General features: G+C 37.8%; 1 protein-coding gene and 1 long non-coding RNA gene across 3 annotated transcripts in view; one reads left to right on the forward strand and one right to left on the reverse strand.

The window, feature by feature from the left end:
* Positions 1-4,233: 4,233 nt before the first annotated feature.
* LOC128013142 (uncharacterized) lies at positions 4,234-6,555 on the forward strand. Its single transcript, XR_008183245.1, has 5 exons — positions 4,234-5,132; positions 5,344-5,423; positions 5,502-5,605; positions 5,694-5,739; positions 5,994-6,555. It is a non-coding gene; the product is annotated as an uncharacterized LOC128013142 (long non-coding RNA).
* Positions 6,556-6,591: 36 nt separating this feature from the next.
* The window catches only part of LOC128013140 (retinal-specific phospholipid-transporting ATPase ABCA4-like), a 29,882-nt gene continuing 11,271 nt past the window's right edge, over positions 6,592-25,202 (reverse strand). Inside the window, exons 11-51 of one of the 2 annotated variants that reach the window (XM_052595871.1) lie at positions 25,008-25,124; positions 24,684-24,881; positions 23,644-23,849; positions 23,382-23,558; positions 22,959-23,181; positions 21,825-22,046; positions 21,477-21,681; positions 21,317-21,397; positions 21,031-21,246; positions 19,322-19,499; positions 19,107-19,238; positions 18,863-19,002; positions 18,588-18,725; positions 17,549-17,739; positions 17,370-17,475; positions 17,078-17,283; positions 16,908-16,962; positions 16,700-16,774; positions 15,810-15,985; positions 15,565-15,689; positions 15,371-15,469; positions 15,097-15,286; positions 14,926-15,020; positions 14,802-14,834; positions 14,575-14,680; positions 14,400-14,474; positions 14,139-14,308; positions 13,849-14,026; positions 12,861-12,976; positions 12,171-12,318; positions 11,884-12,007; positions 10,924-11,053; positions 10,722-10,842; positions 10,577-10,639; positions 10,396-10,502; positions 9,177-9,318; positions 8,955-9,089; positions 8,775-8,878; positions 7,867-7,959; positions 7,498-7,747; positions 6,592-7,280 (exon numbers count right to left, since the gene is read on the reverse strand). In XM_052595871.1, coding sequence (XP_052451831.1) covers positions 7,164-7,280; positions 7,498-7,747; positions 7,867-7,959; positions 8,775-8,878; positions 8,955-9,089; positions 9,177-9,318; positions 10,396-10,502; positions 10,577-10,639; positions 10,722-10,842; positions 10,924-11,053; positions 11,884-12,007; positions 12,171-12,318; positions 12,861-12,976; positions 13,849-14,026; positions 14,139-14,308; positions 14,400-14,474; positions 14,575-14,680; positions 14,802-14,834; positions 14,926-15,020; positions 15,097-15,286; positions 15,371-15,469; positions 15,565-15,689; positions 15,810-15,985; positions 16,700-16,774; positions 16,908-16,962; positions 17,078-17,283; positions 17,370-17,475; positions 17,549-17,739; positions 18,588-18,725; positions 18,863-19,002; positions 19,107-19,238; positions 19,322-19,499; positions 21,031-21,246; positions 21,317-21,397; positions 21,477-21,681; positions 21,825-22,046; positions 22,959-23,181; positions 23,382-23,558; positions 23,644-23,849; positions 24,684-24,881; positions 25,008-25,124 — 5,763 coding nt within the window. In that variant the 3' untranslated portion in view covers positions 6,592-7,163. The remainder of the gene's footprint in view (positions 7,281-7,497; positions 7,748-7,866; positions 7,960-8,774; positions 8,879-8,954; positions 9,090-9,176; positions 9,319-10,395; positions 10,503-10,576; positions 10,640-10,721; positions 10,843-10,923; positions 11,054-11,883; positions 12,008-12,170; positions 12,319-12,860; positions 12,977-13,848; positions 14,027-14,138; positions 14,309-14,399; positions 14,475-14,574; positions 14,681-14,801; positions 14,835-14,925; positions 15,021-15,096; positions 15,287-15,370; positions 15,470-15,564; positions 15,690-15,809; positions 15,986-16,699; positions 16,775-16,907; positions 16,963-17,077; positions 17,284-17,369; positions 17,476-17,548; positions 17,740-18,587; positions 18,726-18,862; positions 19,003-19,106; positions 19,239-19,321; positions 19,500-21,030; positions 21,247-21,316; positions 21,398-21,476; positions 21,682-21,824; positions 22,047-22,958; positions 23,182-23,381; positions 23,559-23,643; positions 23,850-24,683; positions 24,882-25,007; positions 25,125-25,202) is intronic. The other variant, XM_052595872.1, reaches the window with a different exon arrangement.

Here is a 25,202-nt window from a genome sequence, read left to right on the forward strand (position 1 = left end):
CACTCAGCACCTCAGATCTATATGGATTTTCTCTAATGAGCCATCTTAAACGGCACAATGGAAAGCAGACAGATGGCGAGGGAAGCAAATGAACAGGTGTTGGTGAGTTCGGATGAAGCCTGTATGAGTTCAGGCAAAATAACTAGAGAGATGTGAGACAAAACTCTGAGACTTCACAAGCCTCGAGATTGAAATCCTGTCAGATATCAAAACAGAGCAAGAGATGGCAGACATCTCACCAAAATCAAAGGGAATAACAAAGAACATGAGGGCTTATGGATATGCAACAAAGCCATGGGGTACTACAAATAAAAATCATAAATTACCCCAAGGCAACACCAGCATAATACATGCTCAAAACAGATAGTGAATGCTGAAAAAGTTAATAACAGATGGCACATTAGAATTTTTTTCTTGAGCTCTCAGAGAAAATGGTCTTTCCATAGAGACGAAATTAATTATTTGAAAATGCTCAAATTAAAATGTCAGCATCATGGGCCAGGCTTTTGCAGGATTGAGTTTTCTTTTATTAAAGGTAATCAGGACAGATTTAAAATCAAAATTGATACCTGGGCAATGCCTTGCGAGGCTTATTTTTTTTATGCTAAGCAGATAACAAGCAGCAAAAATTAATTTAAAATAATTTAATTTAAGATGCAGACCAAGTAGGCTTGCAGGTTCAAGGCCAACTTTGTTGACTGAAAAAAAAACTATAAAAATAATTTATTCTAAAATCAATTAATTAAACCACCAGCTAAAGCCCTAAATGTTCATTTTAAGTTGCACAACATCAAGAAGACATCCTCCACAGGTCAAGGGCCCAAGGGTTCAATGTTTGGCTGATAATTAGAGCATCTGCACATTCAGAATTAAACAAACTAGTCATGCACCAGCAGAAACCTGACACTGAAATCAACAGAAACGTTAAATGTTATCTCTACGTAATATAGAGATGTCTTAGGTCAGCATATCTTCAGAAGGCCACTTTTAAATTCCTCCACGCGTGAAGGGTGTCAACAATCACTGATGCTTTAACAAGTTTACAGCACCCTCTAGTGGCAAATTTAATATAATCCCAAACAGAGTTTCTGCTCATCTCCCTTGTTTCTAGTTAATCCACTAATACCTTCATATTTTACACAATTTGTCAGTGAGACACTCATGCAGTTGGTCCACAGCCCTTTATCAAATAAACACTCTCTGGGCTGTACTTGTGTGCTCATTTTGCCCTTGAACGCTGAAGAGGAATTCTGTCACCCGACTTCCCTGAAGTGTCTTGAGTGCCTTTGGCAATTCAGAGAGTTTCTTCATCTGAATTTCACACATTTGTGGCAGCTGGGTCAGAAGTTCTGTGACGGGGGCTTTGCCTGTGTGGCTGAGCAACCACAGATGTGAAAATGGTGAGAAATAGAGGATCCCCATCATGACAGGAGAACAAATCTGACCTTGAGGACAATCTTAGAGACATCACCCAAGACTCCTGAAGAATGATAAAAAATGATCAGTCTGTCGGGCTGTCTGTGGTTATTATTACCAGCAGAGGTTGGGGTTTCTTCAGAACGGCAGCAGATGCTGTCATGGACACTGAATGTGGCACGGCAGATATGTGAGCTCTCTGAAGTGCTGGAAGATTTCTGAATACATGCTTTGCACTCAGACTGAGTTTGCTGGGCTGAGACCAAGGGCCTCTGCACTACACTTCAACAAAGAGTCAAGCTTCAATCGCCATGTCTAAGCCACTTGACGTAGACGTGACTAGACTCACTTGACAACGAAGACAGAAATGACTGTAAACTGGGAAACACTGGCAAAACCTGGAACCTGGTAATAATTGGGAATTAATGTAGAAAATGTTCCGTCATCTCTTTCTGAGAAAAATATCTCCATCGTATTAATGCCTTGAGGTCATTTATTTAATAACAAAAAGCAAGCATTTCCATTCCAATCAGTTCATAGAAAAATCTATTTATCTATCTATTCCTATCTAGTCCTCAGTTCCTCCAGTTGGGTATCATACTGTAAGAGCAAATTTGCTGTATGCCGGATTGCTTTAATTTTACGCTTGCTGAACATAAACAAGTAAATATAATTCAGCCCGTAACCGACAGGCCTGTCATCTGTGGAGGACTAATGAACTCTCTCAGGCATTTCCACTGCCTACTGTAACACCACCAGAGACTGTGCTATTGATTAACACGCATTAAACAACTTCACAATTAAATGTATAGAAATCAAACATTCAAATCTAATGTCCCAAACCGCCTTCGAGAAGTAAACAAAGAAAACAAGAACTTCAAAGCCTTGAACAAAACCGATGTTTTGAGGCTGATACAGTCCTCATCATTATTGATGTATTTACAATACTGGGGGATGGGGATAACAGAGGCAGGACGTCCTGTCAATAGCACTCAGAAATTCAGAGAGTGCTTTTATTGATTACTCTGCCTAATTGAAAACGGGACAAGTTTACTGCATGGCTAGTCATCTAACAAGAAAAGCAAAGTGAAAATGTGTTTCTGGTCACTTTTGCATATTCATATCTGCATATTATTTATAGATTATATTTGTATTATTATTATATAGAATATTATTCCTTATTTTTAAATACTGACACAAATATAAAACCCAAAAATATTTATATAATTTTTGCAATACATAGATAACCTTTCAACAAACATCTGCCATAAAATTGTGAGAGTTTAGAAAACTCCCCGCTAAATTTAGACAAATCCGCATCAGGTGCAACATCTGCTAGTAATGATCCCAGACATCTCCATCTGCAGAATAACCTCAACCAGTCAACCAACAGGATTCTGTCTTTAAGATGAGCATCAGGCTAATCCTGTGTGCCCATTAGACGATTAGACGATTAGACGAACAGCAGTGTCAGGTTGACAGCTCTGCTTTGCAGCAGAGTCAACTCACAGTGCGTACTCCGTAGATCAACGCAGACGCCTTTTAATTAAGATTAAAAAGACCCCTGTACTGCAAACAGATATATCCTTGGAATTCAGAGCTCTGACTGGTCAGAAACAGGTGATAGCGGAGATTCAGCTTTTTTGCTTGGGGGATGACTGATGAATGACTGCAATGAGCTAAACAGGGACAGAGCTGTCAAAACTGAAGCTCTGATCGGTATAACCGCCCTCATTGGGTGCTCATGGGCTTCTCGGATAGTTGGAAAACTGTCAGAATTAAAAAGTTTAGGTTATTCACTACACAGCACATTTTTTATGATTACTCAAGGAGCAGCATGTTGCTAATTATTCCTAAACTCTCTTTATGTCCTATTAATATGAAAATATGTGACAGCTTCAGGTTTTATTCCTTCAGTTGTCAGTTTTGTGATGCATTCATGAAGCAGAAATTTCTGGGAGAAGTGATGGGCAGCTTCACCCTGAGGCCAGGCCTTCACTAAATCAACTTGATTTATGTTGATTGAATTAAAAAGTAAGTATGCTTCATAGTGTCTGTGCTGTGCAGCTATTGACCCAGCTGAATTTATGGCTCTAATCTTCCAGGTCGAAATTCTGGACTCAAAAACCTAAGAACAGCTCTGTTTTCTTGACAAGGTAAGCAGATTTTGCCTCTAACAAATCTGCTGCACCCAGCCAAAACTTAATGGTATTTTGTTTTATCTTGTTTTTAAAGCAGGTTGAACCTTCAAGTGTAGTTGACATTATGAGTTTGTTTCATAAGTCAAGTTTTACCCAACAGTGGCTTTGATATTGTAATTTTTACCTAGTCAAATATGAAATGTCACATTTTTCCTCAACTGCGCATGTGTCCTGGACAGCCCGACGAGTTTTATTTTGCGATTATTTATTTATTTATAATTATTTATTTTTGGAGTAAGTTACTTTCATAAAATAGTAAATTTAAAATGTACAAAACAACCGACCTAGCATCAATATGAACAGTGTAACAATACTATAGTATATAAAATCGATACCTGCTGAGACACATGACGTGTCATTTGCCTTTTCGCGGTGTGTCACAAGAAACCGAATCGGTCTTAGCAAATCTACTGGCTGAAAGAACTTTTAACGGGGTACCTGATTGGTTGTTTTTACATGGACGAGCTGACTAATAAACTGCATCGCTATGGAGTGACTGACTACTACATCTCGCGATTGACCAATCACAATCAAGTATTATAGAGCGCGTGCAATAATGAACACTATGTATTTAGTTTGAAATAATATTGTAGAACAGGTATTAATAAATGTAGGCTAATGTTTTAAATAATTTTAAAAAATCCTGTTTGCTTTTCTCAGGTGTGTAGCTTTAGAGATAACCAAGAAACTATTTAAGGACTTGCTTACTCATTGGGTAGAAATGGAATCATAAAAAATCTTTCATCTGCTCCATTTCCACCAATTGCTAAACCCACAAACTGAATTGAGGGATATTATTCATCTCTGCTGCTTTCAAAAACTAACCAGATGAAGACTTGGTAGACAGGATGTTACACAAACATCCTGGATGTTCTCAGATGTGCTTTCCTGATGTCTTGCCACCTCTAGCGCTTTTGAAGGTAGCATTTTTCAGCTTTCAGAAAGCAAGATAAGTGCTATCTGCCAAGAGCTGCTTTGATGCAGCAGAACCAAAACCTACACTTACCTAAAACTTTAACACTAGCTGTAACAAATCTACTTCGGAGTTTTCAATTTTAGAAGGAAAAGCACTGAGAATATGACGTGCTACAGAATCTGCCTGTGGGGACATCAGCGACCTTTTATTTCAGAGACCTTTGCCCACAACTGGGATGGACGATGGTAAGAGTGATTTGCAAAATGTAACTCTGAGAGTATCAAACTTTAAAACATCACTGCTCTGCAGGTTTTTCTGGCAGAGTAAATGTGTCCCCAACTGATATATCTCCTCTTCTATGTCCTGTACATCTATAACCACAAACACACCTTCATCTCCAGCTCTCATCATGTGGGCAAGTACCTTTTGTCCTCAATGGAAGAAATAAAGTCATGGATTTCAAATTTTTATTACATTTTTATTTTCTCTTCAGTCTGGCTTGTGCTTGTTACTCTTTCCTCTACATTAAGAGGCTATTTGAAACTATCTTTGTGCATCGATTTTCTAATTGCACCATGCCTCTCAGAGCCATTATTAGGGTGAGTGTTTGGTCACACTGGTCTGGTTTGCTGCTGTGTCAAATGAAAATTAGTCTGAGAAGTAATTTGTCTACTTCAGAAAGATATTAAAACATTTATTTAATACAGTTCAGTTATTTTCTGAGCAATTTGACAAACTGAACAACACTATTATGATTTGGAAAACTAAAAGTGTGTCCGTAAAGGTGAAGCTAATTCTCTGAATTTACAGAATTGTGTTTATTAGCCTACTGGGATTTTGCAACTTGGCTATAGCATACTACATTAACCACCCTCTCTACACACCACCATGTAAGTACTAGTAGAGACAAACCTATTTAAAAAAAATATGTAAATTTAATACATTAAACTTGTTTTTATGTTTTACAGCATATGGAGATACACAGGTCAAAAATGTCTGAGATTCCCACATCCATCTAAAAACCCTTTTATGTGGCTCTTTTACTTTGTATCATGTCCCATCTACACATGAGGTAACAGCACCATTGTCATAATCAAATATATAACACCTTCTACTACCTCTGACTGATTTATCAGCTCTTTGCTTAAAATTTTAATCAGGTGAGTGTTTAGGTGGGCCTGTCTATCATGACCCAGTGTGTGGCAGGTGAGCAACTGCCATCAAACTTAAGTGTTTTTGATATTGGATATATATACTGAACTACAAAAATATATATTATTTAAAATATATGAATATATAAATATATTAAAGTTGTTCATTTACTTGTTTCTTTTTTCTTTTTTTAAAATACAAAATAATTGATTAATATAGACAATTTTAAATGTACAATATTTGATCTTATTTTTATTTACCATTTTATTTGTTTATTTTATTTTTTACATTTGTCTCCACATTCATAGGTTTCAAATGACCATCTGGGCCAAAGGAAAACACAAAACTTAAACCCGGGAGTTCAAGGACTACCCATACTTCCACACGTCAATCCTCCCTTTCATCCTCTGACATTCATATAAACCAATGTCAGGTCAAAATCCAGAGACATTATGATTTCAGATGAGAGAACTGGGACACTTCTGAACAGCTGCATGAAAATGAGGCTGATTTATGAAACCCTGTGAAAAGGATTATGAAGTTAAATCCGCTTTTCAGCAATATCTGACGTTTATCATGCAAGATGACGTCTAACATTGTTGTGTTTACTATGGTATGCCACTTGGGAATTTAAATAAGCAGATTTGTAGGAATTTGTGTTGACACAAGATATTTCTGTTGGTTAAATCATTTCCACAACTATCCATGTGCAAAATACAGCACTTTACCTCTGTAGTCCAACTACTTCAGCATGAAAGAAAATCGTTTTTCTTCATTTGTTTTACTTGAAATCTAAATAAGTGGTTCAAATGGTTATAAAATAAAAAAATTTACCGACTCCATTTAATACATTTTTCTAGACTGTTTTGATGATGGTATACTATTGTATACATTCTTGACAAGGTGGACAGTGAGCAATAACATTTTTAATAGTATTATTTTTACAAGAAAGAACAAATCAGCTTTGTACAATTCCTATCTACAAGCCACTTTAGGCAGTAAATTACAAAACTGAACATTCAACATTTAACATTTGGTGAATTACAACATTTGTTTGCTACACTTTTCTAACTTGGCAAGAATTATTAAAGCCGTGACTTGCAATGCATCACAATGCAATATGCATTTCAATAGCAATAGCCTTTGCAATAAAATCTATTGCATCATTTGATTTGTTTTTAAAACAAAATTCTTTGTAAAAAAAAAAAAAAAAAAAATGTGACTGACATAATAAAGTGCTACTGTATTAATAAGACTAGCTCAGTCCAGTTCTGTCTGTATTTTGTTGTGATTTGGTTGCATTTCAATGAAAAATTTTATAAAAATAAACAGGCCAAGCAAGGGAGGTGTGCGAAGCCATTACTGCGTGTGCTTTGTAAAGGACCAAAAAAAAATCTCTTCTTCTTTTATAACTCATTTGGGCACCCAGCCAGATGACTCCAATTGACCTGCTCAAATGACCCTCTTCAGTAAAGATTTCAAGCTTTCGTTTTCACTGGAAAGACTCTCATGTCCCGCCGGGCACCGGCTGCCCTCGGGTGCAGCACAATGGCATCATCTTCTCCGGATTGCTGCTTTGCAAAATTCACAAACACCTACAGGGAGTGAAACAAAGAGAGCGAGACTACATAAAGAGCCAAAATTCCCTCGTTCCAGTGCATTTGTCACATGCAGGCTTGTAAACAAATGGTGGTGGTGTCTAGTCTCATACATTTTACAAGCTTAAATGTATCGCATAAGGAGATACTGACAAATATTCAAAAAAAGTAACTGGTACAGGTTTATCTAGGCCAAAAGAATCACACGAAATACCTGGTCCAGAGTTGTCTGGGACACTGAGTAATCTTCGATATTCAGCATTTCCTTGTTGGCCAAGACTAGCTGGAAGATTTTAGCCAAGGAGGAAGAAGCAATCTCGTACTGTAGAGTATTGTAGTGTTTCTCTCTCTGAATGCAGCCTGGAAATGTGCTCTCCATAAATGCTTCGGCCGGGTTCAGATCTGGTGCTGTGCCCGCTTTGGCTGCTCTGATTTTCATGGTGACAACATATCCATCACCAAATCTACAGGGAACATTATAAGTGATGTTCAGAGAATAGATACGCAAATACAGAAGATTTTGGACAGTGGAAAATGTATACCACTCAAACTTTTTACATGAAGTGAAAATTTGTGATTTTACTTGTATTTGAGGTGCTGGATTGTGCCAAGACACTTAAATGTTCCGTTCACCATGATGGCCAGTCGTGTGCAGAGAGCTTCACATTCCTCCATGCTGTGGGTTTAAAAAAAAATACTTTTTATTATACTTTTGTAAAGATCTATCTATCTATCTTATCTATCTTATCAATCTATCTATCTATCTATCTATCTATCTATCTATCTATCTATCTATCTATCTATCTATCTATCTATCTATCTATCTATCTATCTATCTATCTATCTATCTATCTATCACGGTATATACACACACACACACACACACACACACAAATAAATAAAAGTGCTATCAAATGATTAAACACATCCAAAATAAACATTTTTATTTACATAATATATCTGTGTGTATTATGTATATTTATTATGTACATAGAAATACACACAAATACGGTATATATTTACAAAATATTTACATGTATATATTTATATTCATAAAATGTATATTTTATATATATATATATATATATATATATATATATATATATATATATATATATATATATATATCCCGTATTTTCCGGACTATAAGTCACACTTTTTTCACTTTTTTCACTTTGGATAAAAACATCTAAACATGCTAAATGAATAAATGTAAATAATTCTGCCTTTTTCCTGCAAATGCGAGAAAAAAGTCAGAATTCCCTTTTTATTTTGTGGTGGAAACAGAGCCACCACAACTGCATGATGTAAACTAGGAACTGCAAGAAATCTAGAATAGAGTTTACACCTTTATATCTCACAGAATTCTTTGATAAAAATTTGCAACCATCTTTTTGTTATTCCATGGTGAAAACAGGCTTCAATAGCTTATTATATAACATTTATAATTTAGCAGTTTATATAAATGTATGTGTGTTGACGAGTTCTTGCCTGTGTGATGTAAGGACCACTGCCCTGCCACCCTGAATCACACTCATGATGGAGTTCCACAGGAACCTCCGAGAGTGAGGATCCATTCCTGTGGTTGGCTCATCCTGGCACGGGAAAAAAAAACATACTTGTAAAACTCCTTATCTTATTCTAAAATAAACTGCACAGGAAAGCTCTTACCAGGAGCAGAAGAGCTGGACAGCCAATCATTGCAATAGCTGTTGAGAGTTTACGCTTGTTTCCACCACTGTATCTGCCAGCAGTGCAGCCTGCATACTCAAATAAACCCAGTTTCTGAATTCCCCATTCAGCCACCTGCATCAATGAGAGATAGAGGTCTCTGTCAGAAATCCTCAGAGAGAAAGAAATAAGAAGAGATAAGAAAGTAGAATATGGTCTCACTCTGCTGATCTCGGATTCCGGGACTCCTCTGAGCCGAGCGTATAAGTGTAGATGTTCTCTCCCTGTTAGAAGATCATCTATTGCATCAAACTGAGGGCAGTAGCCCATGTTCTGGTGCACATCCAGAATGTTGGTAAGAATGCTGGAGCATCACAAGAAATCAACCAAGTTAATGAGAAAATCAAAATGAGTTCAAGTCAAAATGAGTGTGTAAAGTGACATGACATACAGCCAAGTATGGTGACCCATACTCAGAAATTGTGCTCTGCATTTAACCCATCCAAAGTACACACACACACAGCAGAAATTTCTTAACAGCTTTCATAAAAATTGGTGTTGCTCAGGTGTTGCTGTGTAGGGAAGTATGGGTGGTTGGGGTATTGCTATGCAGTTGATAGGGTGGCTGCTAGGGTAAAAATAACAATCGTTTCAAACAGTTTGTTAAACAGTTTTACTGCCCTTTAACCCCATCTTTTAACAATGTCCATTCAAACAGGTGGTCCCACCCCCAACTCAAAGTGCAACAGTCATGTTCAGGAGGTATAAATCCCATTCATTTTCTCCAAAGTGGAAGGGATTTTTAATGACAATGTTGCTAAGAGGTTGTTAATTGATGGTATATGCTTCTGTTGAAGCCATCATCCTACATTATTTCAACTTATTTCTTAAATAATCAGCTAAATTCTTAAGGAAAAACTGCATGACCCATGATTCTGCTGAGAAAGCTCCACCAATCATTCAATCAAAACAAGCAAATGCATGAAAGAACCTCTGTATCACCCACCCACTCCCATGAATCTCCAGACTCTCAAACTATTTTGATTTGCAGTAAAAAAAAAAGTTTTTAATGCTGTGATTCACCTTGTTTCTGGTTAATTTGGTTCATGGCTTATAACTCTTAAACAAAGACATTTTAAACCTCCATGTTAAAAATTATGAATGGAAAATCCTTCCATTTCCACAACCAATGCCTGGTGTATGGCACCTTTACTCTCTGTAGATTGAACCATAAGTTAAACCAAACTGAGAAATGTTTTTAAAGCACCACTGTACACACTCTTTAGTTCGATCTATAATTAGCTCAAATGTTTGTTAGCCAGATAGCGAACAGAGTTGCTAGCACTGCTGTCTGTGCAAACTACCAAGCTAGAAAACACTGGTTAAGAGGAGAATCTTCACTTAAGATCTATCATAACCATAACAGTCTCGTGTTACAAACCTGTAACCAGTCACAACCGCTTCCCCAGAAGTGACATCAATGTCTCCTGTCAGCATTTTGAATGTGGTAGTTTTCCCAGCACCATTCACACCCAGAAGTCCAAAGCACTGTGGGGGGGAAAACTTAAGTTTATGCAAAGCTCATGGTGATCTTAACACAACCAAATGTCTATATTGATTACCTCTCCTGGAGACACTCCTACACATATCCTGTCCACCGCTGGCCTGATCGTTCCAGTATACGTCTATATAGATAAAAGCACACTCATGATCACTATTGCATGAAACATTACCCATCATGCACCATTATAAAGTAGACAGACTTGCCTTCGATAGGTCTTTTATCTGGAGGATGTCACTAGAGCTTCCTCCTTTGTAAACCTTCTCTCTCTCTTTGGCCACATCCACATCCTCATCAGTTATTGGCGGCTTTTTAAAATCTGACATCCTGTAGAAAGAGTCAGCATACGTGTATATGGAGATGCAATATTTCCTGGGAAGTGACTTGTTTGAATGTTTTTCTTCTCACCAGTGATCCAGGAAGAACCGGTACTGTATCAGAACGTTCAGGATGAAATAGACAAACCCCTCGATCACCATGAACATCACATTCTTTCCCACAAAGTCCCAGCTGAAGGGATCCAAGCTGAAGTCCTCACCTGAGACACGTGAGATGCGCATGAAACTCACAAAAAAGTTCACCAACATTTGCATCTTTACAATCAGCTATAAATAGTGTAAATTATTTTGTTATGTGGCTTTGCAGTTATGTGCAGTTACCAACGTAGTTCAACGAATCGTGTTTCCCGAAATCATCATTCAAACAAACATTTGCAAACAGCGTAGCAAACTTGTATGGAACTACAGCTTCCAACGTGTGGTTAGAGCATAGTTTCTTCTTAGCAAGCCATACGGGCTTAAAAGAATTATGCTCTTTGGCACAATAAATCTGGGTGTTTTGGTGATATTCTGGGTGGTTGCTAGTGTGCTGCCAAACAGTTTCCCAGGTGTTCTTGGGGTACTAGGGCATTCCAGTGGAATTTAGTGTTGGTGCTAGAGTGTTCTTCCTGGGTGCTAGGACATTGCTATGCAGCTGCTAGGGTGTTTTGGGTGGATTTTAATTTGACTTCTAAAATATAAGTCCATTTTATCACTCATACAATATCTTAGAGAAGTCTCTAATTAGTTAAAGAGACATCTCAAGTTAGTCCTTGTAGACTTAGTTTTGAAGACCAGTTTGACCCAGAGTCTGATCCATTTGGTTATCAAAAATAATTGCTGCTTTGAATTGCCTCCAGATGCAATGTGAATCTCCTATGAAGACTTGGTGTTATATTTCCATCATGTTGACATATAGACTAAAGCTCAGTGACTTTTATGGAGGCCAGATCACTGGGTCCAGACCTTGCCAGGGGCCGGGCTAGGGTTGCTTGTGGCAGCCTCAAAAAGACCAATTGAAATGTGAGGTGGGGACAGGAGCAGGACTCACCAAAGCGTGCATACACGTCCATCACTGCCCGGTTCATCGCCATGTCAATGAGCCCGCGGCCCAAACAGAAGTGAGGAAAGACAAGTAGAGCTTTCTTCAGCACCTGGTTACACTTATACAGAGCCTGCAAAAGTACAGACAGATGGAGGATGAAATGTCAGCTTTACACTTGAACTTTTGGCCTGAAAGACTAATGCGTTTAGAACATGATTGAAATTCTAATGATGATATTAGAGGAAATTGTGGAAAATTTAGAGTACACTAAAGTCAAGGCTGAGATGTTTTACCTCTGTACTGTCAAACAGGTCTAATATAAATGTGATGGCACTGCTGTTGATGCCAATGAAGAGGTTGATGCAGGACAGAGAGACGTACGCTGTGCTGGGCACGTTAAATATATATGACATCGGATACATCATGGGAGTCACCGACCAACTATTTCATAAAAAAAGGCAGATTAGGATATTTTTAAATATTCATACAGTTCAGATTTATAGAGACTACATTTTTATCTCCTGATACATTTCCCACTTCTTTTTATGAATGCATGAATGATTCTGATTCTGTCAAGATATGCATTCATATCAGAAACAAAAAGATCTTCAGAATAAGGGGTTTGTGCTGGAGTGTCTGATTTGGAGCCACACTAGAAGACTCACTGAGCTGAAGAGAGTCTGAGAGACATTTGGCTCTCGATTGCACCGCTGATGTGATCGAGGGCCAAGTATCTACTCTGGGAAATGGCAGCTTGAATAAGACACTGACAAATCACCCTTCAAAGCTTTCAGTGGGGTCTACTTAACATCCCTTCATCTCTCAGGACAGTATGTACTGTTAAAGCTACTGAGGGTGACTTTTTTTACATAGAGTACTTTTGGATCGTGACCCAAATAACTAATATGAAAGACCTAGAAGTGCTGCTCTGCTAAAAGAAATGTAAAAGGGTCAATGAAAGACGACATGGATTTTTCCATTACCCATAAAGCATCAGCAGAGCTATCAGGGCTTGCAAGTTGCCAGGCGAAGTGTAGCATTTTTTGTCAAATGCAATAAAAATCCCCACAACCATGGCTGCACTGACAGCGTAGTTTATCTGAAAAGACAGGACAACAGCAAAACTGAATTATAAGACCATTTCAAGGAACATAAGACAATGCTTTGGAATAAATACACTTATATATTTATTCTATATTTATTAGGGACTATAAATGCACTTATTGCTCAAAACAACATGTTTCAGCTTTCTTAGTATTTAATTTATAATTATTATTTATCCAGACCAGTTGCAAACTTAGCCAATTTATCACAAAGAAAATGTTTTCTTGCTGGCTAACAGAGATTATTATTTTTTTTAATTGCAAAAATGATTTGTTGATAGTCTGAAAGCATCAGCAAGAAAACTATAAATCAATCAATAATGGACTGCATAGTATTTTTTTGGTAAAGCGTGTTTATAATGCATATGGCATTACATTTATAGTTTGTTGCATATTTTCTTTTTGTCAAGAATTTTTTTTTAAATAGTTTAATTTAATGAACAAAAATATTAAATAGTAAAATGGTAAAGAACATAACGTTTAAATACAGTACTTAATAAAATAAATATATACTGTGTGTGTGTGTGTGTGTGTGTGTGTGTATATATATATATATATATATATATATATATATATATATATATATATATATAATGTATGTATATATAAAATAAATGTTAAAAAACATTTTTTTGGGGGGGGGGGGCAGTAATGTTCTTTTTATTAATAACATAATGCAATTAACAAATGAAATAGTGCAGAACATGACATTTAATAATACATTATTTCAAGCAAATAAAGAATTACATTGCTAAAAATAAATCTTTAATAAATTTAATTTAAGTTTTCATTATCTTTTTATTTGTATTACTTATTTTTGTAAAGCCAGTGACAATATTATGGTTGGTTGTAGAGTCTTTATACTAACCATGTCCCAGAAGAAGTTAGCAATCCAGTACACCAGAGGACTGACCCCACTCACAAACTGCAGGTGTTTGGCCTGCGTCACTCTCTCCTGAATCAGATAAAGCACAAAACTGGCCGGTACGAAGGACATGGCGAAAATCACACAGATAGCGACCACTGCATCCACTGAGGTGGTCAGTCTGAAAGATTGTAAGTAAACAATACATAACATTACATAAAAACATTTGGCATGCATCTACTGAGAATTACAAGTAAAACAACTGTGTGAAGTACTGTCAGCATTCCACTCACACTGTGACCTCCGACAGCTGTTCCTTAGTCAGGTTTAGTGGATGATTGATGGCTGTGATGCCATACTCATTTAAATCGGCTCCAGGAGGCAGGTTTGCTCGAAGGATGGCGTTATTTGCCACATTCATGAAGGCCACCATAGCGTGCCAGCCTTTGTTATTGAACCACACCTAGAGGAGATAATAAATGGGTTATTTATCTTGAATAGGACGAGCCGAGCTCCTAAACTGTGACAGGAAGTGAAGTTGATAGAAATATCACCTTGACATTGTTTTCAGTTTCCATATATCTCAAGAAAGTCCCAAACTCCTGCAGAGTAAGCTTTGAGTATCTGCCCTGTAAATGATTATATTTTTTATTAAAACTGAAAGTAATTTTTATTAATTACTTCGCTTTGATTACATCGATTTCCAGTGAAAACAACCAGAAGAGGTACCCCTGTGACGTTAAGCAGACGTCCTAACTGAGCAGCTGCATTCTGGATGGTTTTAGGATCCACATCAAGAACAGGAAGTAGTGCTCCCACAGAAATGCCACCATACCTGAAAAAAAGTTTTTCGTTTTTTCCACATATTTAGATCACAGAATGCATGTATGTTTTCTCTATAAGTGTCCACAAGATGGAGTCGTTGTATTTTCTCCTTATGTTAAAGACACCCATACCTCTGTTCATTCACCCAGTACTTGCTCTTCAAGCTGTACAAAAAAAAAAAAACACAAATAAGATGAGTTCCTGGAAACATAAGAGCGAGTTAATGAACGATTAGACTCAAATCAGCCATAATACCTTGTCCGTATTAAGTTTGGGTAGGTCTTCACCAAATAATCAGAGACGTTCCTGCCGGTTAAATCCATCAACACGTCACCAGTGGACTGAATCCTCTGAAATGCAGGAAACGCATCACTAAACATCATTTTAAAGACTTTATAGTGTCGTATCTATAGCTGAGAGACAAACCTGGGGAGGAGGAAGACCTCCAGCACCTTCTGGACACACAGGTAACATGGTGAGTTTGCTGGGTGTGCTGCACTGGCAGCTGGGAGACGGACTGATGTCTGTCCATTCTGGGTTCCCCAGCATCTCAATGAGCGCTGGGTTCACCAGGGGCATCTCCCACTCTGTGGTTATGTTATTACAAGGATATTCTCTGAGGGAAACAAAAATGGACATGGTAAGCAGAACAAACACCTTTGGATATTCTGTAATATCAATAGAATGCATGTACACATACTCTAGAGGTTCATCCACCATACAGCGAGTCCCAAATCCAGGTCTGTTTAGAAGAACCTCACCAAAATACCTCATATCTGGACTTTGCATCTGTTCATTACTGAAAAGGAGATTTAATAGACTGTTTTACCTGCTTAGTGAACTACGTTCAGTGAATAATTAAACCAGTTATGTTCCAGCGTAAATTTACTGTACCTGAAGAAGGTGAACTGTCGGCCGTACATCCATGGGCTTAGAGTAAGACTGGGGTATTCGCCGAATGGAGGAACAATCAGCGTGAACATCAGAGAAACAAGGACAAAACTAGCAGGCAACACAATCTGAGGAAGAGAAGATGCCAGTGGGCATCATAAAAACTGTCATCTTTTAACCGAATCCTATGCACTTCGTCATTTACGTTACAAAGCAACAAGTTTCCAAAGCAATGCTGTTATTCTGACCTGGGCGAGGAAGTCTTTGCCGGAACGTGTGGTGTGGTGGAACCTCTTTATGACAAGAGCAAAAAACTGTTTCAAGACCAGACAGATTCCCTTCACCTGATGAGATCCTCTGCCATCTTTGCTGGTTGAACTTGAAGAGTTGGTTTGTCCGTTAGCATACAACGACCTGTCTGTATCTAAAAAAAAAAAAAGATCAAAAGCAGTCAAAATCTAGAAGCCAATCATTTTCATTTTTATTTTTTAGAAAGGTCTGGTCAACTTATATGGGTTTTCCAATGAGAACTTATACAGTATAACGCTGGTGCAATTTAATGGTAGCATATAGGCAAAACATAATAATAAAAAAAATAAAATAAACATTTATTTACACTTAATAAATTAAAAGCAAGAATATGCACACATAAAATTGGGGGCTAACTACAATTATTCAGCCATGCAGTCACTGGCTTATACATAATCTCAAAAAGTCCAAGTATTTTTTTTGAACATTTACCATAATAGTGGTAAAATTGACCACTCATTTTCAGCGACTATTTTTAGCTGTGAAAAAATAATAACTATAGCTATAAAAAGCAAGCTTAACCTTCTGATGCATTCATTCTTAAAATCACAAATTATTTTTTAAATAACTATAATATCTCGCAGTCATTTATTCTTCAAGATGCCATTTGAGTTACACATCTGTCAAACATATATATTCCTTCATGCATCAAAGGGTTAACCGGCACCATATGCACTATTTAGCATTTACTGTAGCACTATTTATTTTCTAGTGGTATGTTTCAACAATATCTCTTTATTGTGTCCTTTAACTCTTTATGTTGTGTTTTTGCAGATAGCTTTAGCTGGGATGAAGCATTATAAGCCTGACAGACTAAATCGGTCATCACCTTCTTCTATATTCACTTTGACTGTGTTCTCTCTATAGAGACTCGCAAGAGATTTCTGTTGTTGAAGTCTGATGTCTAAGGGGTTCAACCACAAAAACAGACATCACAATCACAACATACAACACCCACAAGCACCATAAACTGACAGATCATACACAATATGTGCATATCTGGGATGGAATGACAAACAGGAGACTGAAAATCTTACCAGACTTAGGGTTGATGTGAGCAGCCTCTCCGTCAGCTGTGACCTTCAGAAATATCTACAGGACACAAAAGAGACAAAATGTCATTTTTACATGTTGTACAAAGCAAGATGACGGTGCTTTGTAAAATACTGATCCCTTATTGCAATAAAATCAAATAAAAAATAGTGACCTCCTCCAGTGAAGTGTCTGACACTCCAAAACTGCTCAGCCCCATGTCTGCCAGCGTCTCTTCCAGCTCTCTGAACAGGCTGGCGTAAGAACGATGCTTGAAGCCCCGGCTGGGCAGTAGAAAGGTCAGCTCTTGCCCTATGACCTCTATAAGCCTGGCCTCCGGGACATGATGGTGAACAAGGGCCGTGATTCTCTCAATGTCCCCTGAAAGAGTGAGATACAACCTAAATTATGATATATGCAGCTTGGTTACACTGATCTAATATAAATATACTATATGAACTTTTTACCTTCCATCTGTCTTTCTGTAATTCTGGGCTGCTCAACGGAACTCTCTTTAAATTTGGAACAGAGTGAGCATTTACAAGAGCAGTCCTCAGTACAGTCACACTGACCCTGTAAGAACCAGAGCAACCTTGAGAGTCTAGCTACTTTATATTCTCTTTCTGATAGATGATAAATGTCTCACCTCCTTTCTGACATGGGACGGCTGTTCTTTAATGCGCCGCACCAGAGTGAGGTAGAAACCAGCCCCCAGGCAGTTCTTCAGGAAGAGAGGAGAGCCGCAGCAGTACAGACGACCCTGAGAGATGATGGCCACACGGTCACTCAGCAGGTCAGCTTCATCCATGTGGTGTGTGGACAAGATTACAGTACGACCTGAATAACACACACAGAAACACACACTTTTACAACTCTGCTGAGTAGAAATGGATGAATGGATGAAAATAAAGAAAATCTAAAAATATTTAATATATATATAAAAAATAAATAAATCAATAAATCAACAAAACATACTAAATATATAACATAAAATAACATTTATTACATAATGGATTCTCTAAAATATATATTTTTTTAATAACTAATGTCTAAAATAGTTTTATAAAATATATTTAAGATGAAATAAAATTTACTTAATATATCAAATGTAAAAAAGTCAGTTTAATAAACAGATACTGCGAATGGAAGGATGGATAGACAGAAAATATCTCAAAACAAAATTTTTAAATAAATAAAATAAATGTATTAGAAAGATATACAGATGTATATTATATATATATATATATATATATATATATATATATATATATATATATATATATATATATATATATATATATATATATACATACATACACATATACATACATACATATATACATCCATATATATATATATATATATATATATATATATATATATATATATATATATATATATAAAATAACAAATAAATACAATTTACTAAATATATATATTAAAATAAAATTTATTAGACACACTGTATATAGAAGTATATAAAATAAAATACATATCTGAAAATAAATAAAATATTACATAAAATAATAAAATTGTACTTTTTAGAAAGATATATGGATGTATAATAATTTATACAAATTATATCTATGATAATTACTAAATATTAAAAAAAATGGATGGAGGGATGATTTGGTAGTGGAGGAATATGAATTATCCTCTTTGATAGACATTTTTCAGGTGTGTACCAGCGCGGTATTTCAGCAGAAGGTCCCAGATGGAGCGTCTGGAATACGGATCCACTCCTGATGTGGGTTCATCCAGAAACACCACTTTAGCACCACCAACAAAAGCCATGGCAACGGAAAGCTTCCTCTGCATACCACCTACATAGGAAGACAATATCCACTTGTCATTTCTCAACAATCTCTATCAGTTTAGTCTTTTTACTGAAAGGTTTGGCAGAATAAACACAATTGAGTTCCATCTATAAGGATTGTTAAAGAGGTATTGATTATCTAACCTGACAGGTTTTGTGCCTCCTCGTTCCTCTTGTGAGGGAGACCAAGATCTTCCAGCATATTTTCCACCTCTAGCTGGGCCTCAGGTAAAGGCCGACCCTTCAGCAGAGAGTAAAACAAGATGTGCTCTGCTACCGTCATACTGCAGAAGAAAGAGAGATCGAAACAAATCAGCATTCTGACAGATAAGATTTGAGCAGGTTAACCAACATCCTTCAAAGTGAACCACATGAGGGGTTTACGAACTGGTGAAAGATGATGTTATGTTGGGGGCACATTCCCAGAGATTTACGAATAGCATCCATATCAGTTCGGATGTCTTTCCCATAAATATATGCTGTGCCAGATGTGGGAGGGAACATGCCAGTGAGAATAGACCTGTGGGAAAGAGGAGAAAACATCTATGTATTACATTCCCATAGACAAACAAAGATCTATCTCACTGGGTTTTGGATACATACATGGTCGTGGTTTTTCCTGCACCGTTGTGACCAAGGAAAGCAGTGATCTGACCCTCGTAGAAGGTGATACTCAGACCATCCACAGCAGGTCTAGAGCTGCCGCTGAACATCTTATATAGGTTCTCCACACAAACTCCAACCACCAAACCTGATGGTTCAGGCTCGAAAAATAGCCTTCCTGGAGGCAAGAAACAGAAAAAGGAAAGATATGATATAGGATGTATAAAAAAAATAAATGAAATGTTAGATCTATAAAATAAAAATAGAAAGATGGAAAAAAATACAATTATATTAAATATATAAAATGTAAAATACATTAAATATTGTTTATATATAATAAGTAATAAAGTGTGTGGGAAAAAAACATGAAGTAATGATTATTTTGTTTATAACCAAGGCTGTTAGGAAATGCTGTGTTTACACCTTGAATCTTGAGGTGAAAGGAATGTCTCCGGGGGTAGTCGTGGCCTAATGGTTAGAGAGTTTGACTCCTAACCCTAGGGTTGTGGGTTTGAGTCTCGGGCCAGCAATTCCACGTCTGAAGTGCCCTTGAGCAAGGCACTGAACCCCCAACTGCCCCCCGGGCGCCGCAGCATAAATGGCTGCTCACTGCTCCGGGTGTGTGTTCACATTGTGTGCGTGTGTGTTCACTGCTGTGTTTACGCAGTTTGGATGGTTTAAATGCAGAGCACGAATTCTGAGTATGGGTCACCATACTTGGCTGTATGTCACTTCACTTTTTTTTTTTTTTTATGTCATTGTCATAGTGATGGAATAAACATCTCTAGCGTATCTAATATCCATTAACAGAAACAAACAGAAACCCGGATATCAACCTGCCAGCCATGCAAACAGACACAAGGCCACCGGCTTCCCACAAAGGGCACAGACAGAGATGTGCTTTTGCATCATGTTTGATTATATTAGTGTACATGTGTGCTTGAGCACACATGCCTGGCTGGCACCACCTTTAACAGTGCGCTTGAACTTAAGACAGAGCGCTGGCAAGTGTTGATGGAAAACACCAGCGAAACTAAGACTCTAGTAATTACTCCCATGGGGCTCCATCAGTTCAAAGCCAAGAAACCTGCTGGATGCCTGCGCTCTAGTCAAGCAGATAAGCCTGGTTAGCTCTGTGAATACATCTGATGGTATCTTTTCCAAGAGTAAGAAGAGAAGCATCACCTTCATGTTTGTTGTAATCGGTTCCTTTACAAAATGCTGTAAATGAAAGATTTCCCCTGATAGATAATAAAGCCATTTTTAAAGAAATATTCACCTACTTCACCCACAACCCAACAAGCTGATTGGCTTATGTTGCATACCCAGCAAATGAACTTACTGCTTTACATTTAAATGGCTGGTTAGCATTCTGGAGAGCAGTCCCCAAAACACATTCAGAGTTCCTCTGAAAGCCTCCACCTTCCCCAGCTCCACCTGTATAGATCTGATACAGGTTAATATATGTGCTATTTGTGCAGCCAATATTCCCACCACCGTATCATCATTTGTTTTGGCAGTAGCCAGTTCCTGTACTCGCTTTAACAGCAATAACCAACAGAACCAGTTGGTGTTAAAATAGACAGATTATATGGAATAGCTGACCTAGACTTAACCAAACCAGGAAGACAATGCCTGCGGAACAAGAGAAGACCAGCAAACCACCTTATGCTGGATTAATTTGTGTTTTTGTTGCATTTACAACACACCTGATGAGTCTGTGTTCATGCTCTTGTTGGTCGTCTCCTCTTCATCAGCCCTCTGGAGTTCTTTCTCTTTCTCTAGTTTCTCCCGTATGTCTTTATGTTTGCAGGACCCTGGCGGCTCCGGAGGTTTTTCGGATGCTGTTTGGTTCTTGGCCTTCTCGTCTGTGTGGTTCACCAGATTATCAAAAGCAGGTTTCTCCACTGCTGGCTTTCCAGGAACTGTGTAAAGAAAGATTAGTCAATCGAACAGCTGATGCCATCACTTATAATAAGTCAAAAAGTCACTCACCTTGTTTTAGTGGCTCAGGTCGGTTTAACCAATAAGAAGGCTGGATTGGAAAGTAAAAAGGCCGACCAATACCATACTGGCCTGTTGATAAACACAAGCTATGTCATTACAATCTGGTGTATTTTTATTATCAAATAAATTTGAATATACAACAGTTTACCTGGGAAAACATTATCAAGGTACCATGCGAGAACGCCATAAAGGACCGTATCCAATGCCATCATTATTATTGAGGTGAGAAAGGAAAACTCGTCGCCCTCCAAAAGGCTGGTTTGGATGTTATCCCACTGCAGACCGAGACCTTGCTCCTCGTAACGGGACAGGTACTCCGTCCCAAAGCCGAAAGCCACCTGGGACATCAAACTCTGATGCACAATAAACAATTTTTTAACCGAGTAAAGAGTTTTCTTAATGAAAGTGTGTTGCATTATTGAATTTATAACCTTTATAAGAAGTTTTGAATAGCATTTGCTCAGATTGTACAGTGAAGTGTTATCATGTGACCCACCGCCATGATTTTCATATCCTTGGTGATGCGGTCCTGCCAGGCAAAGCAGACTATGTGCGGCAGGTACAGGGTGAAGTAAATGATTCCACTACAGGCTGCTGCCAGGTTAGCCTTGTTAAAAAACACACTCATGAGGAAGCACTGCATGATGGTTGCTGTGGTGAAAGTGAGCAGGAATAGGAAGAGGATGATGGGATTGCTGTAGTTCAGCACTTTCCCACCCTGTGAGAAAACAAAGAAGTCCTTTTATATTCTTTATAAGTATTTTAAAATGTAACTATGTTGGCTTATTGACAAAACCACATACTGATCTACTATTTGAGATTAAACCAAATTTCAAACATTAACTTGTCCTGTTAAGCTTAAGCTTTCAAGAAACGTAATAAAAACAAACTAGCATTGTAATAAAAACATGTTAGCATTGTGTTAAAACAAGCTAGCAATGTGCTAAAAGTTATCAATGAGCTGAAACATTCTAAAGTATGCTAACATTATTTTAAGACATGTTTAAAACATGTTAGCAACATGCTAAAGCATGTTAGCCAAATATTAAAACAATACTAGAAACATATTGCTGGCTGTTTTTTCTTACTTCAGCAATGGAGCTAATCATCAAACTTTAAACTTTCAGATAAACCCTTAACCGTGCTTTTACCACAAATAAAACTAAAGAAAAAAATGGTAACTATAGTTTTTTCTCTTGCATGGCAAGTCTGAATTTTCAAGTCTTAAGTGTAAAATGATCCTTCATATGTCATTTTAATATGCTGGTTGTCTGATTCAAGATTATTTGATGAATGTAAAGTTAAAAAGAACAGAATTGATTTGAAATAGAAATGTCTAAACTAGTTCATCGTCTAATGTAATTTATGATTGTCGCCACAAGAGGTCAGTATAGTAATCTGAAAATAGAAAATCTTGTAACTTATCAGTTTTGCGCACACTGTAGTTTAAAGCCACTTAGAAGAAAATTTTATATGGAGAACGCCCATTTTTCTTAATAGATATAGCTGTAAAAGTGGAATCAACAACCTTTTGTTATTTAACCAGTATTTTAATGCAAAAATGAAAGAACAAAAACACTGTTTTACTGGTCATAGGTTGTCTTAAGGGGTTTTGGACACCATCTCTTACCATGATAATAAGAGTAAGCAGGGCTGTGCTGGAGGCCATCATGAAGAAGGTGTCGATGAACCATGTGTACCAGAGCACACGGTTAGTGACACCCATGGCCTTCAGAGTCTCTTTCAACCTCATCTCCTTCTCTAGCACAATGCTCTTCACCGTCATAGAGACAGAATAGACCCAGGCCAACACCATGAAGATCGGAAAGCAGCGGTTCAGAGTGAGCATGAAGCTATAGCATGTGTCGTCAATGAGGAGAAGACAGATCATTGATTAAAGACTGATAATTGAACACTGAAAAAAAAAAAAAACTAATTTATGTGCATAAAACATGGATGCAACAATATTCATATTCTATCAGATACCAATATGGTCCAGATATATTATGCATCCCTATCTATAAATGTTAAAAATACTGAGTGTGATACTCACAGGTCATCCACATAGCAGGGATAGGGCATCTGCTGCAGGTAGACTCCTAAAGGCCATTCCTTCCCTGTGTGGGTCTTTATTATTCCATGTTCTATCATGTCCTGCAGGTAGGCAAATCCTCCCCATATATACCGCAGATCATCCATGGGATCAGCCCTAGGCCCTGGATCCCAGTATCTGATCAGAGGAGAGGATATGCAGTGAAATAAATGCAAGGAAAATCAAGATCTGAGGAATGGCTCAGCACTGGGTACAGACAGACCTGTCTTTGATCTTATTCGTTCGCTCCACGACATCAATGTCCATGCGGATCTTGAATTTAACGTGAGGGGGCACCTTGGTGGTCCAGGAGTACATGTCAACAAATACCAGCCCTGCCCAAAACTTGCTCTCTCCAAGAAGGTTCAGAGCTCGATGGGTCAACTGGTCCTCATCAGAAATGGCAGAGAACTTGTCCAGGACTAGACACTGTAAACACACGGGACATATACAGTAAGTGATTGTATTGTAACTGTAACTGATTACAAACAAAAGCAGCCTATTGATCTGTGAATTTCAACATTCCTGAATGAACCTAATTAAAAAATTAAATTACTAATAAGATCATGTTTTCATGACAGTGCTGGATGTCAAAATGAATCCCGATCAAACTGTTCCACTGTTTTAGATCCGCATCAGAATTCAGCACAATACTACTATCCAAAAAGACTTAATTGATTTGTTTGGTGTTAATTTGTTTGGAGCTTGGCGTAGGATGGTGGGAGTCTATTTGAGATCTTGGAGACATTGTTCTCCATGTGGACGGTATGCACTGCCATAAACCAGCCTGTGCTTTCTCTTTGTGTAGGCCGAGTAGACTGACAGCTGTATCGAATTGGACTCATTCGTTGGGTTTGTCTGTCACTCCTCAAGAGCTGCTAGCTGAGACAGAGACAAAGACTAAAGACACACAGTTTAGATAGCAGAGGTCCTGCTCTGGCTGGCACAGGCTGCCTTAAGCTCACCCTGATTTGTATTGAAGGCATTCAGCATTGAATTCTACCATTAAAGAGCTCTCCAACACTGGCAAACTCTCAGTGAAAAATCAAACGCTTTTCTTTGTTACACTTGACATCAGAAAGGCAGAGCCGGCTGAGAGTGACCGCTTGCTTTACACGTGAATTTCAAGTGAATTCGGAAAGTCTGACTTGATGATTGTTCTAAAAAATGCAGGAATACTGCTGACTGCAGATAGTTACTGTATACTGCATGCTTCAAACTAATTCAAGCAAATGATCTGCTTTTTTTATGCATGAGTGATACCTCTCCATATCGGTTTATAAGGCGAATAACTTGGTCAGTCAGGTTAAAGATGTTCCGCCAGTCAAAGTTAGGCATGTGCTGGTCTCGATCCTCCTCAGGGCCATTGTACAGGAAGTTGAGGATGTGTTGGCCAGTGAATGGAGTGTCTTTGAGGCCTTTGTTGATGTAATCCATCACTGTGGGATTTCTGATGGAGTCCTGAAATACGAAGCACAATATTATGGAACTGAATGAAACATTGCATGAAACACTGCACTAAAAATGAAAGAATCTCACGGATTGGTGCCATCTTTTCAAAGAAAGTTTAATAGACCGTGTTTTTACCCGAAGCATGTTCATCTGTACACCATCCTGAAAGAAGCTCCACACCTGTGGGCCCACCTCCTCCCAGGCCCGACCCATGTTCCTAAGTCTTTCTAACTCCTCAAAGGTGGTGTTTGCCTGGATTGACACACACAAATACACAATCTTACATAGTTCAGATGCATTCAAAAAAAAGTAGGCAGGAACAAATGAAAT

The sequence above is a fragment of the Carassius gibelio genome, chromosome B24, assembly GCF_023724105.1.
Source record: "Carassius gibelio isolate Cgi1373 ecotype wild population from Czech Republic chromosome B24, carGib1.2-hapl.c, whole genome shotgun sequence".
Taxonomy (NCBI): Eukaryota; Metazoa; Chordata; class Actinopteri; order Cypriniformes; family Cyprinidae; genus Carassius; species Carassius gibelio.